Source organism: Pectinophora gossypiella, chromosome 19, assembly GCF_024362695.1.
Source record: "Pectinophora gossypiella chromosome 19, ilPecGoss1.1, whole genome shotgun sequence".
Taxonomy (NCBI): Eukaryota; Metazoa; Arthropoda; class Insecta; order Lepidoptera; family Gelechiidae; genus Pectinophora; species Pectinophora gossypiella.
This window is the reverse complement of record NC_065422.1, coordinates 13,089,160-13,110,013: the sequence shown is the minus strand read 5'-3', so window position 1 is coordinate 13,110,013 and position 20,854 is coordinate 13,089,160. Positions and strand designations below refer to the sequence as shown.

Here is a 20,854-nt window from a genome sequence, read left to right as displayed (position 1 = left end):
TTCATTTCTGTCGGTTTCTGAATGAGGGCCTTTCCAAGCTACGGTCCCCAAAAATGATATATGTTAGACGATTTAACGTGATAATTACCTATTTTCTCATTGCTCGGCACTTAATTATTTAAAAATATTATGTAATAATGGCAGGGGCATATATATGTAGGAAAGTAAGAATGCTATGTAAGGAAAATGAATGGGAATTTGATTGTTTATGGTATGAAAGGAGAGTCTTTGGTGCGATGTCGGACGGGAGGGATGATTTCGGTTTTAATATAAGCTGTGTGTGTGTATAAAAAAGAGTAAAGACATTAAAAAATATCCGAGCTATTTCATTCTCCCACAATTATTTTAATTAGATGGTATAGAATTGCTGCTACCTATATTGATTCTCTTTATTTTGATCAGAATGATAATGGGTGGAAGTTGTGTTGCTATGTATACCCTATGTACTTTTTGTATGTTATCCATAAAATTAGACCGTTAAACGAAGGCAACCGTACAGCGCCATCTATGTTTTAATGGGGAACGTAGCCAGGATAGCCCCTCATTATACATACATACATACATAGACTCACGCCTATTTCCCACCGGGGTAAGCAGAGACTATAGAATTCCATTTGCTTCGATCCTGACACACTTCTCTTGCTTCCTCCACATTCATCAATCGCTTCATACACGCACGCCGGTTCAGAGTAGATCGTATTGAACCTTTTCTAAGGACATCTCCAATTTGGTCATCGTAAGTCCTTCTCGGTCTTCCTCTGCCAGCCCTACCATCAACTTTCGCTTTATATACCGCTTTTGCAATTCTATTATCCTTCATCCGCTCTACGTGTCCAAACCAACCTAACATTCCCTTCTCAATCCTAGTCACTATATCGTCTTTTACACCACATCTCTGTCTAATCACACTGTTTCCACTGTTTAGCCCCTCATTATCTGCTGACATTTTTAGCAATCGATTGTATACCTACTTTAAATACTCTTTTCCAATAACCCTTAAGAATAAACTCTTATACGCTGCGCCGCCGGCGCGTCTCACGCGCATGCACAGCAGCAGCGGCTACAGGTACCGCGCGTGTGTAATGTCATGGAATAAACATGGCGGCCATCTTGCATTATTCATAGGGCAAATTGTAATATTATTCGATTGCGGTGAATTTGTCGCGGCGCGCGCGCATCCAGAATTATACGAAATTGTTCTCGCCGTATTCATATCTTTGGCATTGAATGGAAATTAATTAAAATTGCTTTGGGGTATGCTGGTGTGTTTAAATAATTACTTAGTGGTCCAAGCTACATACATCGATAATCTGATTCCTAGCTTTTGTGCATCAGATGACCGGAGTAAGCAGAGATTATGGATTTCAATTTGCTTGGATTCTGACATATTTCTCATAGATTGCTTCCTCTACATTCATCAATCGTTTCATACATGCACGTGGTTGCAATATGCGTTTCTCTGTTGTTCAATTACTGCCTAACTTTTAATAGCAAGGAATTGTTTACCACCAGGCGATCCGCCTGCTCGTATAGCCCCTATTTAAAAAGAAATGCAAATTTAAAAATATATTTAAATAACGAACGTCTCATTCGCCTTAAACTGCAGTTTCTCACAGCCTTTATGGCCGGGGAAAAGAAGCTGCTTGAAAAACCTCTGCACAGTGCCCTAGACGTTCTTAAAAAATAACATTCCCATAAATGTGTGAATGTGATCAACCACATACTAACGGGACGGGCGGGTTATTATAAGAATATATTATAGTACGAGGCGCCATACGGCGACTCAACCGCATACTAATATTTAACACAATGACTGTGGATTTCCATACTAGCCGTATCTAAAATTCTGCTACAAGTATAGAGTGTCTGTTTGTCCCGGATAGTGCTTCTCAGGCATTGAAAGAACTTAGTTATATTCCAAAATTTATTATACAGGGTGTTAGTGACATCGTAACGAATACTGAGGGGAATGATTCAGACTGTGTTTCACAAATAAATCAATTTGTATTTGTACTATAATTCCGGGTTAATATCAAATGGAATTTTCCGTCGCAAAATTCATGTTTTTTTTTTATTATTTCCAATACTATACTTTTGCGATGGAAAATTCCATTTAATATTAATTCAGAACAATGACCTGAATCGTCCCCCTCAGTATTTGTTATGATGTCACTTACAACTCGTAAAAGTAGGAACAGGTAGCCATACAAGTACGTATGGGTGTTAGTGACACCGTAACAAATACTGAGGGAGATGATTCAGACTATGATTCTGAGTTGATATCATGAGTGGAATTTCCTGTCGGAAAATTCGTGAAAATTTTAGTGATTTTCAGTTCCATACTTTTGCGACTAAAATTCCAATTGAAATCAAATCAGAATCATGGTCTGAATCATCCCTCAAAGTTTTCGTTACGATGTCACTAACACCCTTTATTAACATACCTGATATGAAAATAACAAACGCTCACGACTATACCCCATTTGGGGTAGTCAGAGGTACATCTATCGCAAGATGAACTATGTACCTGCGCCTCACCACTCTCTGTTAGACCGACGTGATCGGTGGTGAACTGTATCGCCGTATATAAATGGGGTGTTGGTTTATATTTCGGGAGATACAGGCGTGTTGCTGTCATGTTAAAAAAAAAAACAAAAAAAAAAATATTTAAAATATATATATATATATATATATATATTTAAATATATTTCATTTCATTTCATTTCATGTTATTATTATGAAACTACACATGCGAAACCGCGGACTAAGGCTAGTATAAAAAAATGTTCTGTAAAAGATACAGTCACTGAGTTATGTTCTGATGTGGCTAATGACTCCACGGTACATGCCTCGACTATCAAATTAATTTCATAAGTGAAATACTATTATTGTGCGGCAGTAAAATGATTATGATGATACCTAACATAGTTTATTACTAACATATGATTAGTATTATGAACGGCCTCTGTGGTCCAGTGGTTGAGCGCTGAGCTCACGATTCGGAGGCCCCGGATTCGAATCCCGGTGGGGATTTCACAAAAATCACTTTGAGATCCCTAGTTACGTTCCGTCAAAGAAAAACTTGACAATATGTCACACTTATTATATAACACTTTTCTTTATCAAAATTCATTAATAAGTTAAATAGAAAAACGAAAGCGTTTCTTGACAGCTTTAGATTTGTCTTTATTTTAGTAAAATCATAATTTCATAATGATTAATGAATGTGGAGGAAGCAAGAGAAGTACTTATGTCAGGATCGAAGCAGATGATGAACCAATTCCATAGTCTCTGCTTACCCCGGTGGGAAATAGGCGTGAATTTATGTACAAACATTAATGTGTAATAATTTATCTTTGACCTAAGAAACTACTCAATTCTAAGTAGGGTATCTCGATAAAGCTTTATAAATAGTTGAACCAAATAACCAATTCACTAAATTGATCTAAAGTCAAACAGTCCAGTATATTGGTCACAGTTCGACTCCTGTAACGATCGATCGCTAAACGGACGGTCAGTAAAGAAAGGACTTTAGTCTTCGGTAAAGCTGCTTCACATTTCTTATTTGAATAATTAATATGCCTGGGGGAAATGGGAATGTTCGTTTTATTGCAAAAAAATAAAGCTATAGAAATAAACATAGTATTTGGGTTCAGAGTTATCTAGAGATTTAATCGTTGTACCGGGTTCTCATCCGAACTCAAATAACTCGAATTCAAACTCTAGATAACTCTGAAAGCAAATACTAACCTAATACTAACCTTCAGCGCTCCCCATTTGTCCGGCCAAGTAGTTAATGCCATCTGCGGCAAATCTACAATAAGTCACGTCAAAAAAAGTGTTATCTAGATAGTTGTATTCTTCGCATTTTGTACTTTAGTTTTATTTTCTATTTGTTTATGTTGTATTGTTTTATGTTTCTGCACCTTCTTAATTGCACCTCCTCCTCCGAGGCTTCCGTGGTCCAGTGGTTGAGCATTAGGCTCACGGGCTTGAATCCCGGTAGGCACATATCATACAAATCAGTTTCTGATCCTTATTTTAATTAAGAGATTTGAATGCGTTTGACCACGATCCAGTCTGGTCTTAAGCAGCGATGTAGTTTAAGAAGCACGTTACACGCTAATCACCCGTTTGTCCTAAAGTAAGATGATCCGTGCTTCGGAAGGCACGTAAAACCGGGAGGCTACTACTTACTGATTCAAGTAAGTAGTCGCTATGTAAAGGACGTATTTCGGCTCAATAGAAACTTTGCGACGGAATTGTTGAGATTTGTGATCCACCTTACAACCCACGCAATAGAAGATGTTTCCCCAACATTTATAAAAAAAAATTCTCTTCGAAGAAAAAAATATATTTTTTTTAGCTGCTAACCGTACAAGGCTCATAATAGGCAGTTTACTTACAGACGGCGATTATATGCCATTTGCGCAGACGCTATTGGATAGTCACTTACAGTACTTGATGTCGGTGACTCATGGCCTCATGAGGAGTTGTGATGGGGACGATTGGTTGTCAATCATGCTTATTATCAATAACATAAGCTCACGACTATATCCTAATTGAAATCAGAGATATTAAACTCCTTATAAATTATGCACATTAATATACTCAATTAATTGAGGTAAACGCGCTCGGTCTGCGATTGTTGAAGTTAAACAACTTTCGCAAAGGCTGGTCATAGGATGGGTGACCACAAAAATAAAGTTTTCATCTCGAGCTCCTCCGTGCTTCGGAAGGCACGTTAAGCCGGTGGTCCCGGCTGCATTAGCAGTCGTTAATAACCATCAATCCGCACTGGACCCGCGTGATGGTTTAAGGCCCGATCTCCCTATCCATCCATAGGGAAGCCCGTGCCCCAGCAGTGGGGACGTTAATGGGCTGATGATGATGATGAATATAGTCAATAATGAAAAAAAAACTGGGTTTTAAAGGTCTTAAAGGTTAGGTTTTCTTAAGGCCTTTGTTCCTTCCCATTGTTACAACTAATTACCGTCGAAATTCTTATATATGCAGAGCTAGTAAATCTTTCATTGAATTGTCACGTGATACAGATTTGGATCTGTTTAATATTAGACCTAAAGATATTAGGCACCAGCTGAGTTCTGGTCTGAGTAGTCTAAGCTGGTTCCAAATGGTAGGGCGTGAATTTTTTTGGCGAGTTTGCTGTTTTCATCTCATACAGATATTCAGTTGTTACTTGCGAAAACCTATAATTGGCTTATTGTTAAAGGTTTAAAAGATTTCTTCCAGCCAGCCCCTCATGGTGTGAGAGGTCAATGGATCTATGATACATCCATCGGAAGATGAACTAAGTACCCACGCCTCACCGAGCTTTCTGTTATACCAACGTGATATGTGGTGAGCCGTATCGCCGTCTATAATGGTCGAATTAACTGTGTTTGTGAAAACTGCACTTCCTTGATGCATGCCGTACCTATGTAAAATGTCTTAAGCTTCCTAATGTTACCATAACAATAGGTCTAAGAAATAAATAACCTTTTTTTTTGAAGTCGGGTAAATAGTAACTTCGAAGATTATACAGTGTATAATCCTTCCCAAAGCGGTGATGTAGGATATCAACCATCAAAAAGATTTATTAAAAACAAAAACCCTCTCAACATAAACTTTTAAAAAAAATCGGTATTACAATTAATTCCCTCTGTATTTAAAACTTTAAAATAACACGTTACGGTATCAAACGCTTGTTTTAATTGTAATATTTTTTTTATTGTGCAACGTATTGGGAGGCCTAGCGGTCCGCCCGCGGCGTGAAAAAAAACGCTCAACAAACACGCGGTAATAACAGCCTCTCAAACGGTCGAGTAGCAGACAGTTTGGGGATCCTTTGTGTGATGGGAAAACACTTGAATAAAAAGATACATATTCTGTCAAATTGCACAGCTTCCCAGTATCACCGCGATGCTTAAACAGCGAAGATTGCGGTGGCTGGGGCATGTGCATCGAATGGACGCCACCCGCTTACCACGACGTACCCTGTTGAGCGAAGTTGCCTTTGCAAAAAGAAAGGTGGGAAGGCCGTTGTTGCGATTTAAAGACTGCACAAAGCGTGACATGCTTGCTTTTAAGATCAGCCCCGATAAATGGGAGGACCTGGCCAGTGACCGGAATAAGTAGAGGACGCCTTTGGCCGATGGGTGCAAAGCACACGATAAAACCTGGTTCCAGAATCTAGCCGACAAGCGCGAGAGGCGACACAGAAGTGAGAGGGCCGATTTACCACCTGTACCATCTAGTAACCCTCAACTACAATGCCAGTCGTGCGGCCGCTACTGTCGCTTTCGCATTGGAGTTTACAGCCATTTTAAAAGCTGCCACAGAAACGCTGTTTGAATCATCTGATAAAGATGTGGAGGCCTGAGATGATTCTGTCAAATTAAATTCAACATAACGTAAGCTCATGACTACCTAAATCCCAATGAGGGCAGGCTACGTTCATCAAATACAATATAGATGGAGCTGTACAGATTTTCCTCCCTATAACCTCCTAATTAAGTGGATAACAGGCATATGCATCTCTTAATTAAAGCACATAATAACGGGTTCTTACCGCGTTTAAATGGGGATATGAGACTCCCGATATTTCGACACTGTTGCAAGTGCCATGATCACGGGATGATCAGTCATCCATCATTTGGAGTAGGCAGGTCCGCGAGATATCAAATAGTATAGGTCACTATACTAAGTTGCTTATTAAGTCGATTATCTAAGAAATGTCGTGAGATATGAAAAAGCATCAAGTTTAAGACTTTCTTTTAAAAATGTCAATGTGTGAGTAATAAAGAGTTTGCTAATTGGGTATTACTGGCTCAAAGATAAATTATAAAATGCTAATTTAGAAATAGAAGCCAGTCTAATGTGATCAAAAATCAATCTCATTTTACTTAATTAAAACACATAATAACGGGTTCTTACCGCGTTTAAAGTAGGGATATGAGACTCCCGATATTTCGACACTGTTGCAAGTGCCATGATCACGGGATGACTGACCATCCCGTGATCATGGCACTTGCAACAGTGTCGAAATATCGGGAGTCTCATATCCCCATTTAAACGCGGTAAGAACCCGTTATTATGTGCTTTAATTATGATAATAACCGCGTAAACTTAAAACAATATGCATCTCTTATTTTTGTTTTTGGGTATAAATGATGACTATTTTATTCTCCCAGGCACAACCCAGTACCCACACCTCACAGAGCGTTCTGTTTAACCTATGTGGTCTGAATCATCCCCCTCAGGTTTTCTACTTTTACTCATTTTTATGTAATTTACCATGGCATACTGTTACTTGTCCTATTATTAGTTACGCATAGTATTAATTTGTCATAACTTTTTAAGCATAATTTTGAAACTCATAACTACTATAAGTATAATTATTAATATATAAGCATAATTATTATAAGCATAAAAACTATACTCCGAATAAGAAAAGTTGCCGCAACTTTGAACATTTTCGAAACTTACTTTTGTATTTGGTTCATGATTGTTACTTTTATATTTTTTGACACTATTTCATCTTGCTGTTGGTCATCATTCAGTATACTTTTCCCAAGGGCCACCCCCGCCGTACCCTGATCTACTGTTATGCCTTCTAAAAATTATGACAAAACACTATTATTCTAAAAAAGAATTATGGATACCTTATATGCGAATCAAAATTATACCAACAAATATTAATCCAAAAATAAGTTATACCTAAAAACCAGTATTCCTAGATATTATTATGGGAAAGTACTATTATGCTAAAAAACATTATGCAAAAAGGATTATGATAATTAAAATTATAACAAAAACATTTATGCATTTTAAGAGAATCCCTCCCCCTCAGTATTCGTTACGATGTCAGTAATACCTTGTATATACAAATTCATGTACTTTTTTAAATTATTTTTTCCTTTTTTTTAATTATTTATATCTGAATATAAAGTCTAAATGGTTTATTCTTACAGAACCCTATATTAATGACAAGAACGTTCCCATTTCTCAATATTTAATTTGTATTAGCCCGCGCCGGCCCTCCCGCCCCGTTTCACCGCTCATTATGACTATAATTTGTCTGTTATTCAATAACACTACGCGTTGTGTCCGCCCATATTTATATTTATGAACCATTTGTCATATAAATTACAATAAATCACATAAAAACTAAAGAAATGTTTATTTGCCTGCGTAACTGATACCGGTTAGAGATATTTTTGGGAAGAAAACCCGTTTAGGCCTGTGAGTTTGTGGATTTGATTTTGTATCAGTAGTCGAATGGGTAGTATTGATTCATAGCGACCTCACACGATGTATATTTGAATATTAGAATTATATGTCAATATTACTTTTTAGAACAATTGTCATTTCGTCTATTTTTTAGACAGAATATTAACGAGATGTTCTTTTTTTGACGGAAAGCAATTTGGTACTAAACCATGCTGAATTGCCTATTTAATGTGAATTGTGCGATTTAGATAATAAAAACTCAATTAAAAATATAAACGAATTTTATATTTAGAAAGACTAAGAGAAGTAATATTTGCATACAAAAGACATCAACGAGTCCATATTTGAAGATAATAAATTATAATTAAGATGTTTTTTTTTTATTTCTTCGTAATGCGATTTCGGTCAAGTAGTGATTACTATGGTATTCACTATTCAGTATTCACTAGATATCAAACAATCCTACAATAAGTCTATCGCTTCAGTAAAATCGATCACAAATCATAAAAATCGATTAATGTCAATGCAGCCGACAAGATGTTTTGTCACGGATTATGTATGAGTCTACCTAACCCGAAAGGGATTTACAGTCACACCACGGACACTCCATACAAAAATCTCTTTCTTACGGTGTACCTTAACCCGTAAGTGTGAGCGAAACAGATCGCATGCGCTCTGTCTTACTCCTTAGCGGCTTACAACCATTTAGACTACATTATGAGCCAGAGGGGGTGCGGGCCGGAGAGTTGCCGGTCTATACGTAGTATTATTATTATTAATGCTACAGCCGTGTTTATGTCATGCCGTAATATTTTTTATGCTCAAAAATTTTATGTTTTTTGCTAGTACAGTCATGAGCAATATAATGTACCCACTTTAGGACTCTGTCGCACTAACATATTTGACATTTAGTGAGACTTACAATTCAATTTGTCAAAAAAGGTAATGTGACATGGTACCAAAGTGTATACATATTAATGCTCGTGGCCGTACAATGCGTGCGTAAAACCAAACACGATTATTCTTAAAGTTATACAAAAGTAACATTGTAGTGTGACCACAAATTGTCGCATTAAACTGTCTTTTTTACGTCCCTTTTAAATAAAGACAAAGACTGCGTAGGAGTTTCTCAGTAATGTCACTGGGCCCACGTTAATTGTGGTCCGATTTGGTGCGACGTACCTACTTTATAGTTTAAGAGACTATCCTCACAGCGCGACGCAATTCGTGTGATATCGAAACAATTGATATAAAAAGACTAAATATTTATTTATACATACATACATAAACTCACGCCCGTAATCCCTAATGGGGTGGGCAGAGCCACAAGTAATCAAAAACAACAGCCACTGTTGATGCGATGTCGTAAACTGGATATGATGAACCTCATTGTGATAAGGGATCAGCCTATCGCCCATAACATTAGTCCATCATGTTAAGAGGACACAATCCCTCTGTCGGTTTTTACGACATGCCCGGGAAGACAAGCAGCTGAACGTTTTCTATGTTTTCTATTTGCTCCCAGAACAGCATAGAAGCAAAAATTTGTTATGTTATGTATATAATATGTTAGGTATAACAAAAATTCCTCTTATAGTGGCCTATATTGCCAAAAACAATGGGTGAGAGCCTTCAGCGCTCCCCATTTGTCCGGCCAAGTAGTTAATGCCATCTGCGGCAAATCTACAATAAGTCACGTCAAAAAAAAAAATGCCAAAAACAATACTCTTACAAGAGACATATTTATCACTAATAGGGAGGTTGAGGGCGCAGATTATAAGGGCAATTAACCTTATACCCTCCTTATAGTTGCTTTATTGTAGCTACATGACAACCTAGATATCCTTTTTACTATAGGTACATCAAAACATGTATGAAAGTCGTCACAAATTCGAACCCCGGCTCAGGTCCTAAACCATAGAATTCGACATTGACGTTGAAAGAAGAAAGAAAGAAAGTTTATTCAGTACAACAAACAAGTAACAATTATAAATTAGGCCCTGGCTCCTACACTAGTTTAACTGTATTTCAGGAGCCAGTGTCTTCCCAAATTGACATACTTCATTAATATTTGAGGTACAATAATATACTTTTTACTTAATAACTATGGTAAAATTAAAATGAAAAATGAAAAAATAAAATAAAATAAAGATACAACAAACAAAGATGTGTGTTGTGTGTGTATGTATGTGTGAGTGTGTGTGTGTGTTGTGTGTGTGTGTTGTGTGTGTGTGTGTGTGTGTATGTGTGTTTTTGTGTGTGTGTGTGTATGTGTGTGTATTATAGGAACCAAAATTGTGGGAGAAAATTCCTTAGAACTACAAATAAAATGAGTTTGAAATACCATCTAACATACTGGTAGAAGAAAGTAAAGAAAGACGTTGAATCCATGTTTCATCTTTTCTAGGTAATTTTTACAGTGTCATGTTTGGATCGTAGATAATGATATCACTTGTTTTCCAGGATTTGTGCCCGGATAATGGCAATACATGGACACCTATTACATGTGACAGAAACAAGTTATGACGTCATCAAAAAAATTCAAACGTCGAACACTTGTTACATTATGTCATACTGGCAACAACCTTACGATATCGCAGATCAATGTAATATCGAATCGCATTGTGATAAGGTCCCTATTCCCATAGTTGGTCACTTTGTTTCTCACTTTTTTTGGAAGTAGCGTGACATGTCGATGGTTTAGTTTATGGACTTTATTGTATGTGTTTACTGCTTTTACGGCGTTATCTCGATTTGGATATTTTTCCGTTTGTTCTGTTTAGTTTTGGGTTCTTATTTTAAATGTTATATCGATGGTCGATACTCTTTTTTTAACAGATTGAATCACCGATAGGTGTATCATAAATTTGGACGTTAAATACATTATCTATCTGCAGGAGTCGTAGTAAAAGAGAGTGGGGTTAAACCGGCGACAGCGGTTCTCATGCAAAATGCGTGGTAGGGCTTTTCCAACCTCTTTTTTTTATTCCGTGGGTAACACGTTGAAAGGATTATTTCACGCTTTCATACACTTTATGATACTATAAGTACACCATTTACATGAACTCGTAAAATGTGATAATTGATAACGGGATGTTAATAACATACACTCCGGCGGCACGTGATAAAGAAAATAATAATCTATTCATCAATCGATAGTTTTTATCATAATATGAATTTTTAGTAACATATTTACTAGCACTTTGCATTCATAGAGGGAGGATCTAGTCATAATTTTTGCCTTTTAATGCATTTTAGTTCTTTCAATAAAGTGCTTCGATTGCGAAACTTCAACAATAATGGGAACTTTAATTACAGGCCCAAGTTTATATCTCTTAATAGAATCATGCGCACGAAGTTCATTAAAACGAAAATATACATATATTGGTGCAGTAAACCTCTATATTATCTCATCATCACCAGCCCATTAACGTCCCCACTGCTGGGGCACGGGCCTTCCCTATGGATGGATAGGGAGATCGGGCCTTAAACCATCACGCGGGCCCAGTGCGGATTGGTGGTTATTAACGACTGCTAATCCAGCCGGGACCAACGGCTAAACGTGCCTTCTGAAGCACGGAGGAGCTCGAGATGAAAACTTTTTTTGTGGTCACCCATCCTATGACCGGCCTTTGCGAAAGTTGCTTAACTTCAATAATCGCAGACCGAGCGCATTTACCGCTGCGCCACCGAGCTCCTCAAACGAAAATATACATATATTAGTGCAATAAACCTTTATATTATCTACTTTGCTGTATATATGATGTAAGTTATAATTTTGCACACTTGGAAATTTACTGCTAAAACGTTAACAACAGCTAATATCCCAATGGGGGCAGTCAGAGGTACATCCATCGCAAGAACAAAAACATGAAAACATGTGGTGTAGTCAAAAGGGATATAGGATGACGACCCGGTAGTGTAAGACAGTTCATTTATATTTCTAAGACACGCTAAGGAAATCTTATTCATGGTATTACATTGACGATTCAAAGTGTAACTATGTTACCTACTGAATAAAGATATTTTTGAATTTGAATTTGAATTAATATTACTACGTATAGAACGGCAACTCTCCGCTCCCCACCAGCGGCTGAGCTAGGTTTACCTCACCCCCCGGTCTTGCTTTAGTCTTCAATCATATGGACGTCAGACATCACACACACAGATGCGTTCTTGTTCAGTTGTTGTTTATTCAGTTCTATCACGTTGGTCTAACAGAAAGCTAGACGTGGAGGTGTGGGTACTTAGTTCATCGCGATGCATGTACTATCATAAGCAATATCATGTACCCACTTTAGAACCTTTTCGCACTATCATATTTGACATTTAATGAGACTTACGGTTTAATTTGTCAAAAAAGTTTATGTGACATGGTTTCAAAGTATAGACATATTAGTACTCGTGACCGTACCTCTGTCTACCCTAATTGGGAAATGTTGGGAGCTTATGTTATGTTGTTACCCAGTTCAATGGCCGCGGTAGTCAGACGTTTTCATTCAATTTTCTTCTATGTCTTTTGGCGAGCTAACAAGAATAAATAACTATGACCTGTGTATATGACAGGTCCAGCCCATCGCCTATAATTAGTCTATCATGTTTGACAGGGCTACATTTATGATTAATTATTATACATTCATATAGCTTAAAGGTCAATTGGTATTATTCTATTACCCGACTGAACAATCAATTTCTCATTGGAAAAGTAATAAATATTCAGACATAGAAAGTATTAGAAATCATTTTTTTTTTGACATAACTTATTGTAGATTTGCCGCAGATGGCATTAACTACTTAGCCGGACAAATGGGGAGCGCTAAGGACTCTCACCCGGTTGAAAATTTAAGACAACAGGCCTGAGGATGCCCAGTTAAGCGCGAACATCGGCTCAGGGCGTCGTCTGAGTATGAGAACTCCGGCGGGGTCGGTATCGGGGTCCTGAAGTTTTTGTCGCGAGCTGATTGGCTGCCTCTATGACTAGAGTAATTAGTCCGTATATTACGTCCTTCCGACGCCAATACTTTTCAGTAGCGTCTAGGGGATTTGGGTGGTACGCCGGCTAACAGTGTGATCCGAATAACGCTGGCCCGACATTAAAAAAGTGGCACCAAGATGCACCATTGTCATGGACAGAGGTAGCACGGTTATTGGTCAAAGCTCTCGATATAATTCGCGCGTATTCGGAAGCTGCAAGTACCAGGGGATTCGGGTGGTGAGAAGCAGAATCGATAAAATATTCTACCGACGCGACGCCTTGGTAACCCTTAGAAGAACGCTCGTCTTTCACTGTAAGAACAAATGTTTTTCGAATTTGTTTTCGAGTTTGACTACCACATTTTTTTAATAATATATTATTAAGTCCGTGAATAATTGAACGGTTGTTTTCCAACATCACGCCACATCCATACGAGCATAGCAACGTGAAAATGTCTAAGGACTTATCTTAAGACATTTATAAAACTTTCCGTCGGATATTGGTTACAAAGTTGTACAAAATATGGTTACTATTTACATGAGCTCTTTAGATTTCTGAATTAATAGAATACAATAAAATATACCAGAATAATATTGTTATTATAGGCATGCATATAAACACACGTCTTTAGTCCCTTTTGGAGTAGGCAGGTCCGCGAGATATCAAATAGTATAGGTCACTATACTAAGTTGCTTATTAAGTCGATTATCTAAGAAATGTCGTGAGATATGAAAAAGCATCAAGTTTAAGATTTTCTTTTTAAAAATGTCAATCTATGAGTAATAAAGAGTTTGCTAATTCGGTATTACTGGCTCAAAGATAAATTATAAAATCCTAATTTAGAAATAGAAGCCAGTCTAATGTGATCAAAAATCAATCTCATTTTACTTAATTAAAACACATAATAACGGGTTCTTACCGCGTTTAAAGTAGGGATATGAGACTCCCGATATTTCGACACTGTTGCAAGTGCCATGATCACGGGATGACTGATGAGATTGGAGTGGAGTAGGCATTATTTACTTATCGACTTATTTTCGGTTTTTATTTATGAATTAAATAACAATGAGTAAGACGTTTGACCGCTTTTATTGATGACGTCACAGGACAGTATTTCCATAGAAACTCCAAAGAGAACATTCGTTTTCACTTTCGTTTTAAAAAGTATTAATTCATTAGATAAGGCAGTACCTAAAAAGTTTAAAAAAACGACCCGATTTGTTGAAAAACGTCACACCTATTAACTTTTTAGAGACCAATTATTTTCTTTAAATCATTTCAAATTTCGAACGTACACATTTCCTTTTTTAAACCTACCTATGGCAAACAAAGAGATAGCGTTCTGAGAATCCTATAATGCTGGCGTGTGTTAAACAGTTCTCGACATGTAAAATATCGGCCTATGCAACCCGACACCGCTCGTCGCGGGCCCACACAACGTAAGACCCTCGGTATTATTACTTGTCTTGAGGCATTATACCTATCTACCTATTGTGTTTTGAAGTATATTATAAAGTAGCCTGTAAGAAGACGAACTAAAGAAGGTATTTACTTTATTTTTCCTTTTACGTTTGTCTGTATTATACGAAGGAAAGTATTGCGAAAATCGCGGCGGGCTCTGTCAACGGTTTCAACCTACTTTGAAAATTGTTAGCGTTATATTTTGAAGACGATTTGTGATTTATTCAAGTGAAATTAATTTCGCTTTACATAAGTTAAATAGATAAACGTTTGACAGGTAAGTAGTATTGAACTTTCGCGCACTGCGTACCTACCTACGTTTTCGGTCTGTTTTGTGATTTTCACGGTGAGAGAAAGTGCCTTTCCTTGTAGAAGAAAAGTATTAACGCATTTGTAGTATATTCTTATGTGTAATCGGAGAAGAACCCGGCAGGTTAGTCATTCATAAAAAACAGATTTATAATTTCATATTATTTATTGTAACTGTATATTACTATATACGCCTACTTTAAAAGATTTCAGTCAAATAAATACACGGTGTTTCTTTTAAATTAAATATCACTAAAATTGTACAACAAGTAAGCTATTTACAGTATATCACAAAACAATGTTCGAAAAGATACCTACTATACGTTAAGTATCACTTCTACTTACAGTCAGTTCAATCCGAGCGGAATTTTCGAAAAATTTCACGAAAACAAAATCGCGTATACTTCGTTGCGTCACAAGTCATCGTATACCGAACGCGAACTCACATGGAATTGCAACATCTAAACCTACTAAAATGACTCGAGGATGTAGATTATATCTAATTCACTTCACGTAACTCACTGCGAGACAACATAGCTAAATTATATTACACAAGTCCTAGAACAGTTCATAGCTTCTCGAATGCTCTGGAATTCGTGAGCATCTCTCTGGTGAGCCTCCACACTTGCTTGGCGGCGTTCTCGAGGGCCGTCGGAGACTTGCCTTTGAACAAGTCCACGTGCGGCAGGAAGTAGTGCGGGCAGCGGCGACACTGCAGCGAGGATATCAGCTGCAGGAAGATCCCATTTATCCTGTCACCAATCGCGCCCTCGTCCCACTCGTGCTCTCTCGGATGCTTCTCGCATTCGTAGAGCAAAAGCGTCTTCATATGATAACACGTCACAGGATTGCCAGGCAAGTCCAGATGCCGATCTCTGATCGTTTTCAGTATACTCAAGCATTTTCTCCGACAGCCACCTTGTAGCAAGCGGTTCTCCGCTTCGAAGAAACTTAACACCCAGGCGTCGCCTTCCATCGCAGAGTTCTTGCCTTGTAAAGCGAGGCATTCTTTTGATAAGAGATCAAAACCTTCAGTTTTCACTTCGGCCACTATGTTCGGATGAGGCCAGGGTATGGCCGGCAGCGGCCAGTGAGCGGCCGACCGTGGCCACAGACCGGCGCATTTGAACGCCGGCGTTATCTGGACGATGTACCTTTCTCTGATCCGCAACTTGACTTCGGTGGTTTCGGCGATCATTTTGACACAATCTCTGTAGGAACACTTGTCGCAGGCCTGCGCCACGAGGGTCTGGAACCGCGAGCGGATCTTCCTGGCGGAGAGGTACCCGGAGGCGGTGATGAACTCCACCCACAGCGACATGGAGCGCTTCCTGCCGTCGCTCAGCTTCAACACGGCGCACCCCGGTAGAGACCCGTCGTCCACAAAGTTCAGCACTCCCATCTGATTCAAATAGATCACAATCTCAAACTCGTGCGGCGACACCACTTCCAACCCGTCAAATCTTCCGTTATAATCCGTGAGCGAGGAGATGAACCTCGGCTCCTGAAGTTCCACCTCTTTGAGCACATCCTGCACGATCCGGCAGACCTCGTGTATCGTCTTGGCGATCTGAGCCTTCCTGTTGGCGACCCGCTCGTTGTAGTACTTGTTCATTTGGTAGACGAGCTTGGATTGGGCCGCCATCATCTCAGGAGGCACGAGCATGTTGGCGGTGGAGCTACGCGAGCATGACGCGGCGAGTGCGCGCGCGCGGTGTCAGTTGCCGACTGAGTCGCGGCTCATGCCAACGTAGTTACGCCCAGGGGACATTGACTGGCGAATAGTAACGCCGTGTTGCGTCTCGCTCGCTCTCGTGGGAGTTTCGCTTGCGTTCGAGGGGGAAATGTATAGTTTTACGTGGTCGGTGGTGGAGTTGGTTGGAAGTATTGATCGTAGGGTATGCCCCGCCCCCCGGGTGTAGGTATTGCTGTGTAATCACATGATTGTTTTAGCGCGGCGCTCGTTAATTCGGTAGCCGTGGCAGCAGTTAACGACCACATTTTTGTGGGTTACTTAGATTACACGGAGTACGCGACTAATGATTTAATTCCGAACGACAATTACGATTCTGTTTTATTCGAGTAAACGTAATTTCATAATCTCGAATGTAATTTCGTATTCTTTAAACATGTTAACTTAACAAGATTAAAAGTTGTAGAGATAAACTTTTGGAGCTGACCATTAAATTAATGTATATTTATAAAACTTATAACAGCTACACATTTGTACCTGATTTTTTAAGAACCAAAACTGATTTTTTTTATTTGTAGCTCTATCTGGCCAAGGTTTGGGGTAATGTCACTTACAACATCTTTATTAAGTAGGTACCTAGTAGGACTATTTAGTTGTAGGTGTTGTGGCTCGGTCCCTATTACATGAGACTTAAATATAGCTAGGTATGTAGCATAGCAGGTTTTTAGGTACATTTCGAAACTTCATAACATCTAGTGTGAATTGGAGTCTTTCATAAGCCTAATAAGCTATGCAATTAAGCATGATTATTCCAAATTAGGTCGTGACTAACATTTAGGTGCGTATACAGCAAAATGAAGCCTAAAGAGCATCTTCGAAGAGTGGAGTTTGCTCGGCAGTAAGACGACTTGTACGTATATAGGCTATTTATGTAGATACTTTAGACTTAGATATTCAAAGTAGGTACGTGTTTGACCATAATACTACCTAATAGCAAATGACTTGCTTACTAATGAGTAGAATACACTTATTTACTATCTACTGTTCCTACACACGCTAGCTTTTTGTAATGAATATGCACAAACAAGACAAACTACACACAATTAACATAAACACAAGTATGCGAGCTCCAGACCAGCACAGCGTTCTAAATTAAGACCCGACCGAGCCCAATAATGCTTTATTTAAAACATCTTAAAGCGTGCTTTATAAATCCTGATCGGGTATGCGCTCCTAGTAGGTATATTCCTTCTTAGGTGAGAATACTCGGGACTATTTCGGTGCGGATGGATGGCGCGACGTCCGTGATGGATGGACGAACCTTACAAGATTTACGACTACTGTCTACAAACTCATGCGCCCCTGGTAGCTCGGGGGGAAAAGGACATTTTGTTTATACCTTTAGGAAGTGGACAGGACAGTTATGATTGCGAGAATTCTGGTTTATGTTCCGTTGTAAATGAGTTGAAGATTAAAAGGAAATGACAGGACAAATGTTCAGGAAATTGTAAATTAGTACGGTGGATGTGTGCAACTTTATGCCGTAAAATCTTCCAGATTTAGATAATACTTAGTGTAAATTTTTGTATTTGTACTGATAGTGTACTAAAAAAAAACACTGTAGTCTTGTGTCTTGCTTGGTAACACCAATGATCATTATAGACGGCGATACGGCTCACCACCTATCACGTGGATCTAACAGAAATCTCAGGTGAAGCGGCTACGTACTCAGTTCTTCTTGCGATAGTCATGAGCTTGCTAATATCGTTCTAAAATTAATTTATAACTGTATATAAAAGCTTTAGACCATTGTGTAGTTCTTACAAGGTACAATTTAAGCCGTAGTAGCCCAGTTGGAAAAACGCTTGTCTCACTGTAAGGTCGCATGTTGGAATCCAGCACAGGCCTATACCTATGATCTTCGAAATTATTTCTCGTGTGCAGCGATGAAGGAAAACATCGTGAAAGCCACATCCCCGAGAAATGCGTTTCGAAGGCAATTGACCTAGCCTGTATTTCCCAAAACCTGGTATTCCCTTCGAGGGTTGCAAGGTCAAACAGGCAGTCGCTTCAGTAATAAACCAGACCTGTCAAATCTTGGTCCCTGTAAAAAACGGGATAACGGTAGGGAAATGAGGACTTTACGTACAATTTTATGTTCCTAAGTAGGTATTTTTTTTCCAAAACTCTAACAATACCTACTTAATTTCATTTTCATTTCCTCTACTTGTTTTTCATTTCTTCGAACACAAAATGTAATATAGTACCTATTAAGAAGATAAATGAACTATTAGTAACGGATACCATTACTATCTGTCCAATTATGACTTCAAAGAGGCCTCGCCATACTTACCTCGTTATCACACACGATCGACATTCATCTTATAGCAAACAGATCCACAAAAAAACAACATAAAGGTCTTGCTAGAGTGGTGAAATACGGTCACACCCTAAGGAAAGTCAAGTACGCGTATTGTTTATCTGACAGCCGCACCGCGCATGCGCGGGAACAAAGATGGCGTCGACTGGCCCCGCCCCTTCCGCCGGAAGTGACGCACGCCCTCACCTACCCTCAAGGAATTATTTGTTTAAGGCTGTATTTGTAAATGTAAATATAAAGGGTTGGTTTGCCAAAAACAATGGTGTGGTTGGTTCTAGATGTTTTTTTTTTCTGGTACTCCTACAGCACTGGATAGGCAGGGTCCGGTATTAGATGTTAGGACTAAAATTTTCTTTAAAAAAATTCTCGTAGATTCGACATATCGCAAAATACATTTAGTGATCCCTAGTTTGGTTAGGATATTACGGGCTGATCACCTGACTGTCAGAAAATCCCCTGACAGGACTCATGTAACTACTACGTACCATACCGGGCATTTAAATATTAGTATTCATAATATTTAAACCACCAAGCGAAACAATAGGTAAACCACTGCCCTATTTTTCCCTAAAAAAGTAGCATGGCGAATGCTACACCGTGCTAGAGCGTGGCTCTTAAATTAATGATGATGAAAACATTTAAAGAGACTTCATAAAACGATATAAATCCCAACAAATACCCACGACCCTATGCAATTTGTTCAAGAATCCATCACGTCCAGGTTGCCGAAGTTTCTCTTGCAGCTTCTTTTCCCCGGCTATACAAGTTGTGAGAAGCTGTAGTATATTTAGGCGGATGAGACGTTCGTTAAACAAATGACGATTCAAAGTGTAACTATGTTACCCACTGAATAAATATATTTTTGAATTGGAATCGAATCCCATTATTTTTTTTTTAATTTTCGTCACATTATTTCCTTGTTATCACCAAATTCCTATTCACATTTCAGTTGATGAATAGTCGAAATACTTTGTAGTGAATTTATTGTGTCATCTGTGTTTATTCGCCATCCAACTCCTATAAAAAAACGATGTAGTGTAGAAATATTTGTTACTGAAATGATGGTGACACGGACTTCTAGTTTTTTTTTCTTATATTTATGTACCTATCTTATAAAGCTTGGTATAAAGTAATTGAGTTCGTAGGAAAATACATTTTTTTATTCGTTACTGTGTCCTTTGATTGGTAAGGACTTTCAGGCTTGAATCACATGATTGTCCAAAAAAGTAAGATGATTCCGTGCTTCGGAGGGCACGTTAAGCCGTTGGTCCCGGCTATTAGCCGTAAAAACACCTCCACCAACCCGCATTGGAGCAGCGTGGAGTATGCTCCATATCCCCTCCGGTTGATTGAGGGGAGGCCTGTGCCCAGCAGTGGAATACGTCTTAGAAAGATCAATACCATAATTAAGAATTTCTATATAAAAGCAAATTGGTGTCGCCAAAGAAAATCGTGATAAAATTCGCGAATTATTATTTTATTTATTAATTATTACAACACGATTACCTACCATTACAGTTGCACAAAGCGATAAAAGTGGTTACACCATGAGTCAAATACAAATTACGATAACATGTCACACCTTTTATCCTAATTTTAGGTACCTATAAATGATGACCGTTGTTATTACACCCGGGCACAGTCACTTATTCTTATCAAAATAAAGAGAAGCATTAGGTATAGGTAGGAACTCAATTCTATACATAATGTGATCCAAAATAACAAGCAACAATTATTTTTATATATGCTTCTGCCATACTTACATTGTATTTTGGAATAATTGTACAATACAATACAAAAACGC

General features: G+C 38.4%; 2 protein-coding genes across 2 annotated transcripts in view; one reads left to right on the top strand and one right to left on the bottom strand.

Moving 5' to 3' along the window:
* The window catches only part of LOC126375406 (neurobeachin), a gene marked incomplete at its 3' end in the record, with an annotated part of 592,334 nt that overhangs the window by 467,198 nt on the left and 104,282 nt on the right, over positions 1-20,854 (top strand). The gene's annotated exons all lie outside the window — the stretch shown is intronic.
* On the bottom strand, positions 15,152-16,692 carry LOC126375699 (protein mab-21). Its single transcript, XM_050022795.1, has one exon. It carries the CDS (start codon positions 16,641-16,643, stop codon positions 15,546-15,548), a length of 1,098 nt encoding a protein of 365 aa, XP_049878752.1. The 5' UTR covers positions 16,644-16,692; the 3' UTR covers positions 15,152-15,545.

Excerpts from the sequence above, each read along its gene's own strand:
- LOC126375699 (XM_050022795.1), bottom strand. The coding sequence starts at position 16,643 with ATGCTCGTGCCTCCTGAGATGATGGCGGCCCAATCCAAGCTCGTCTAC.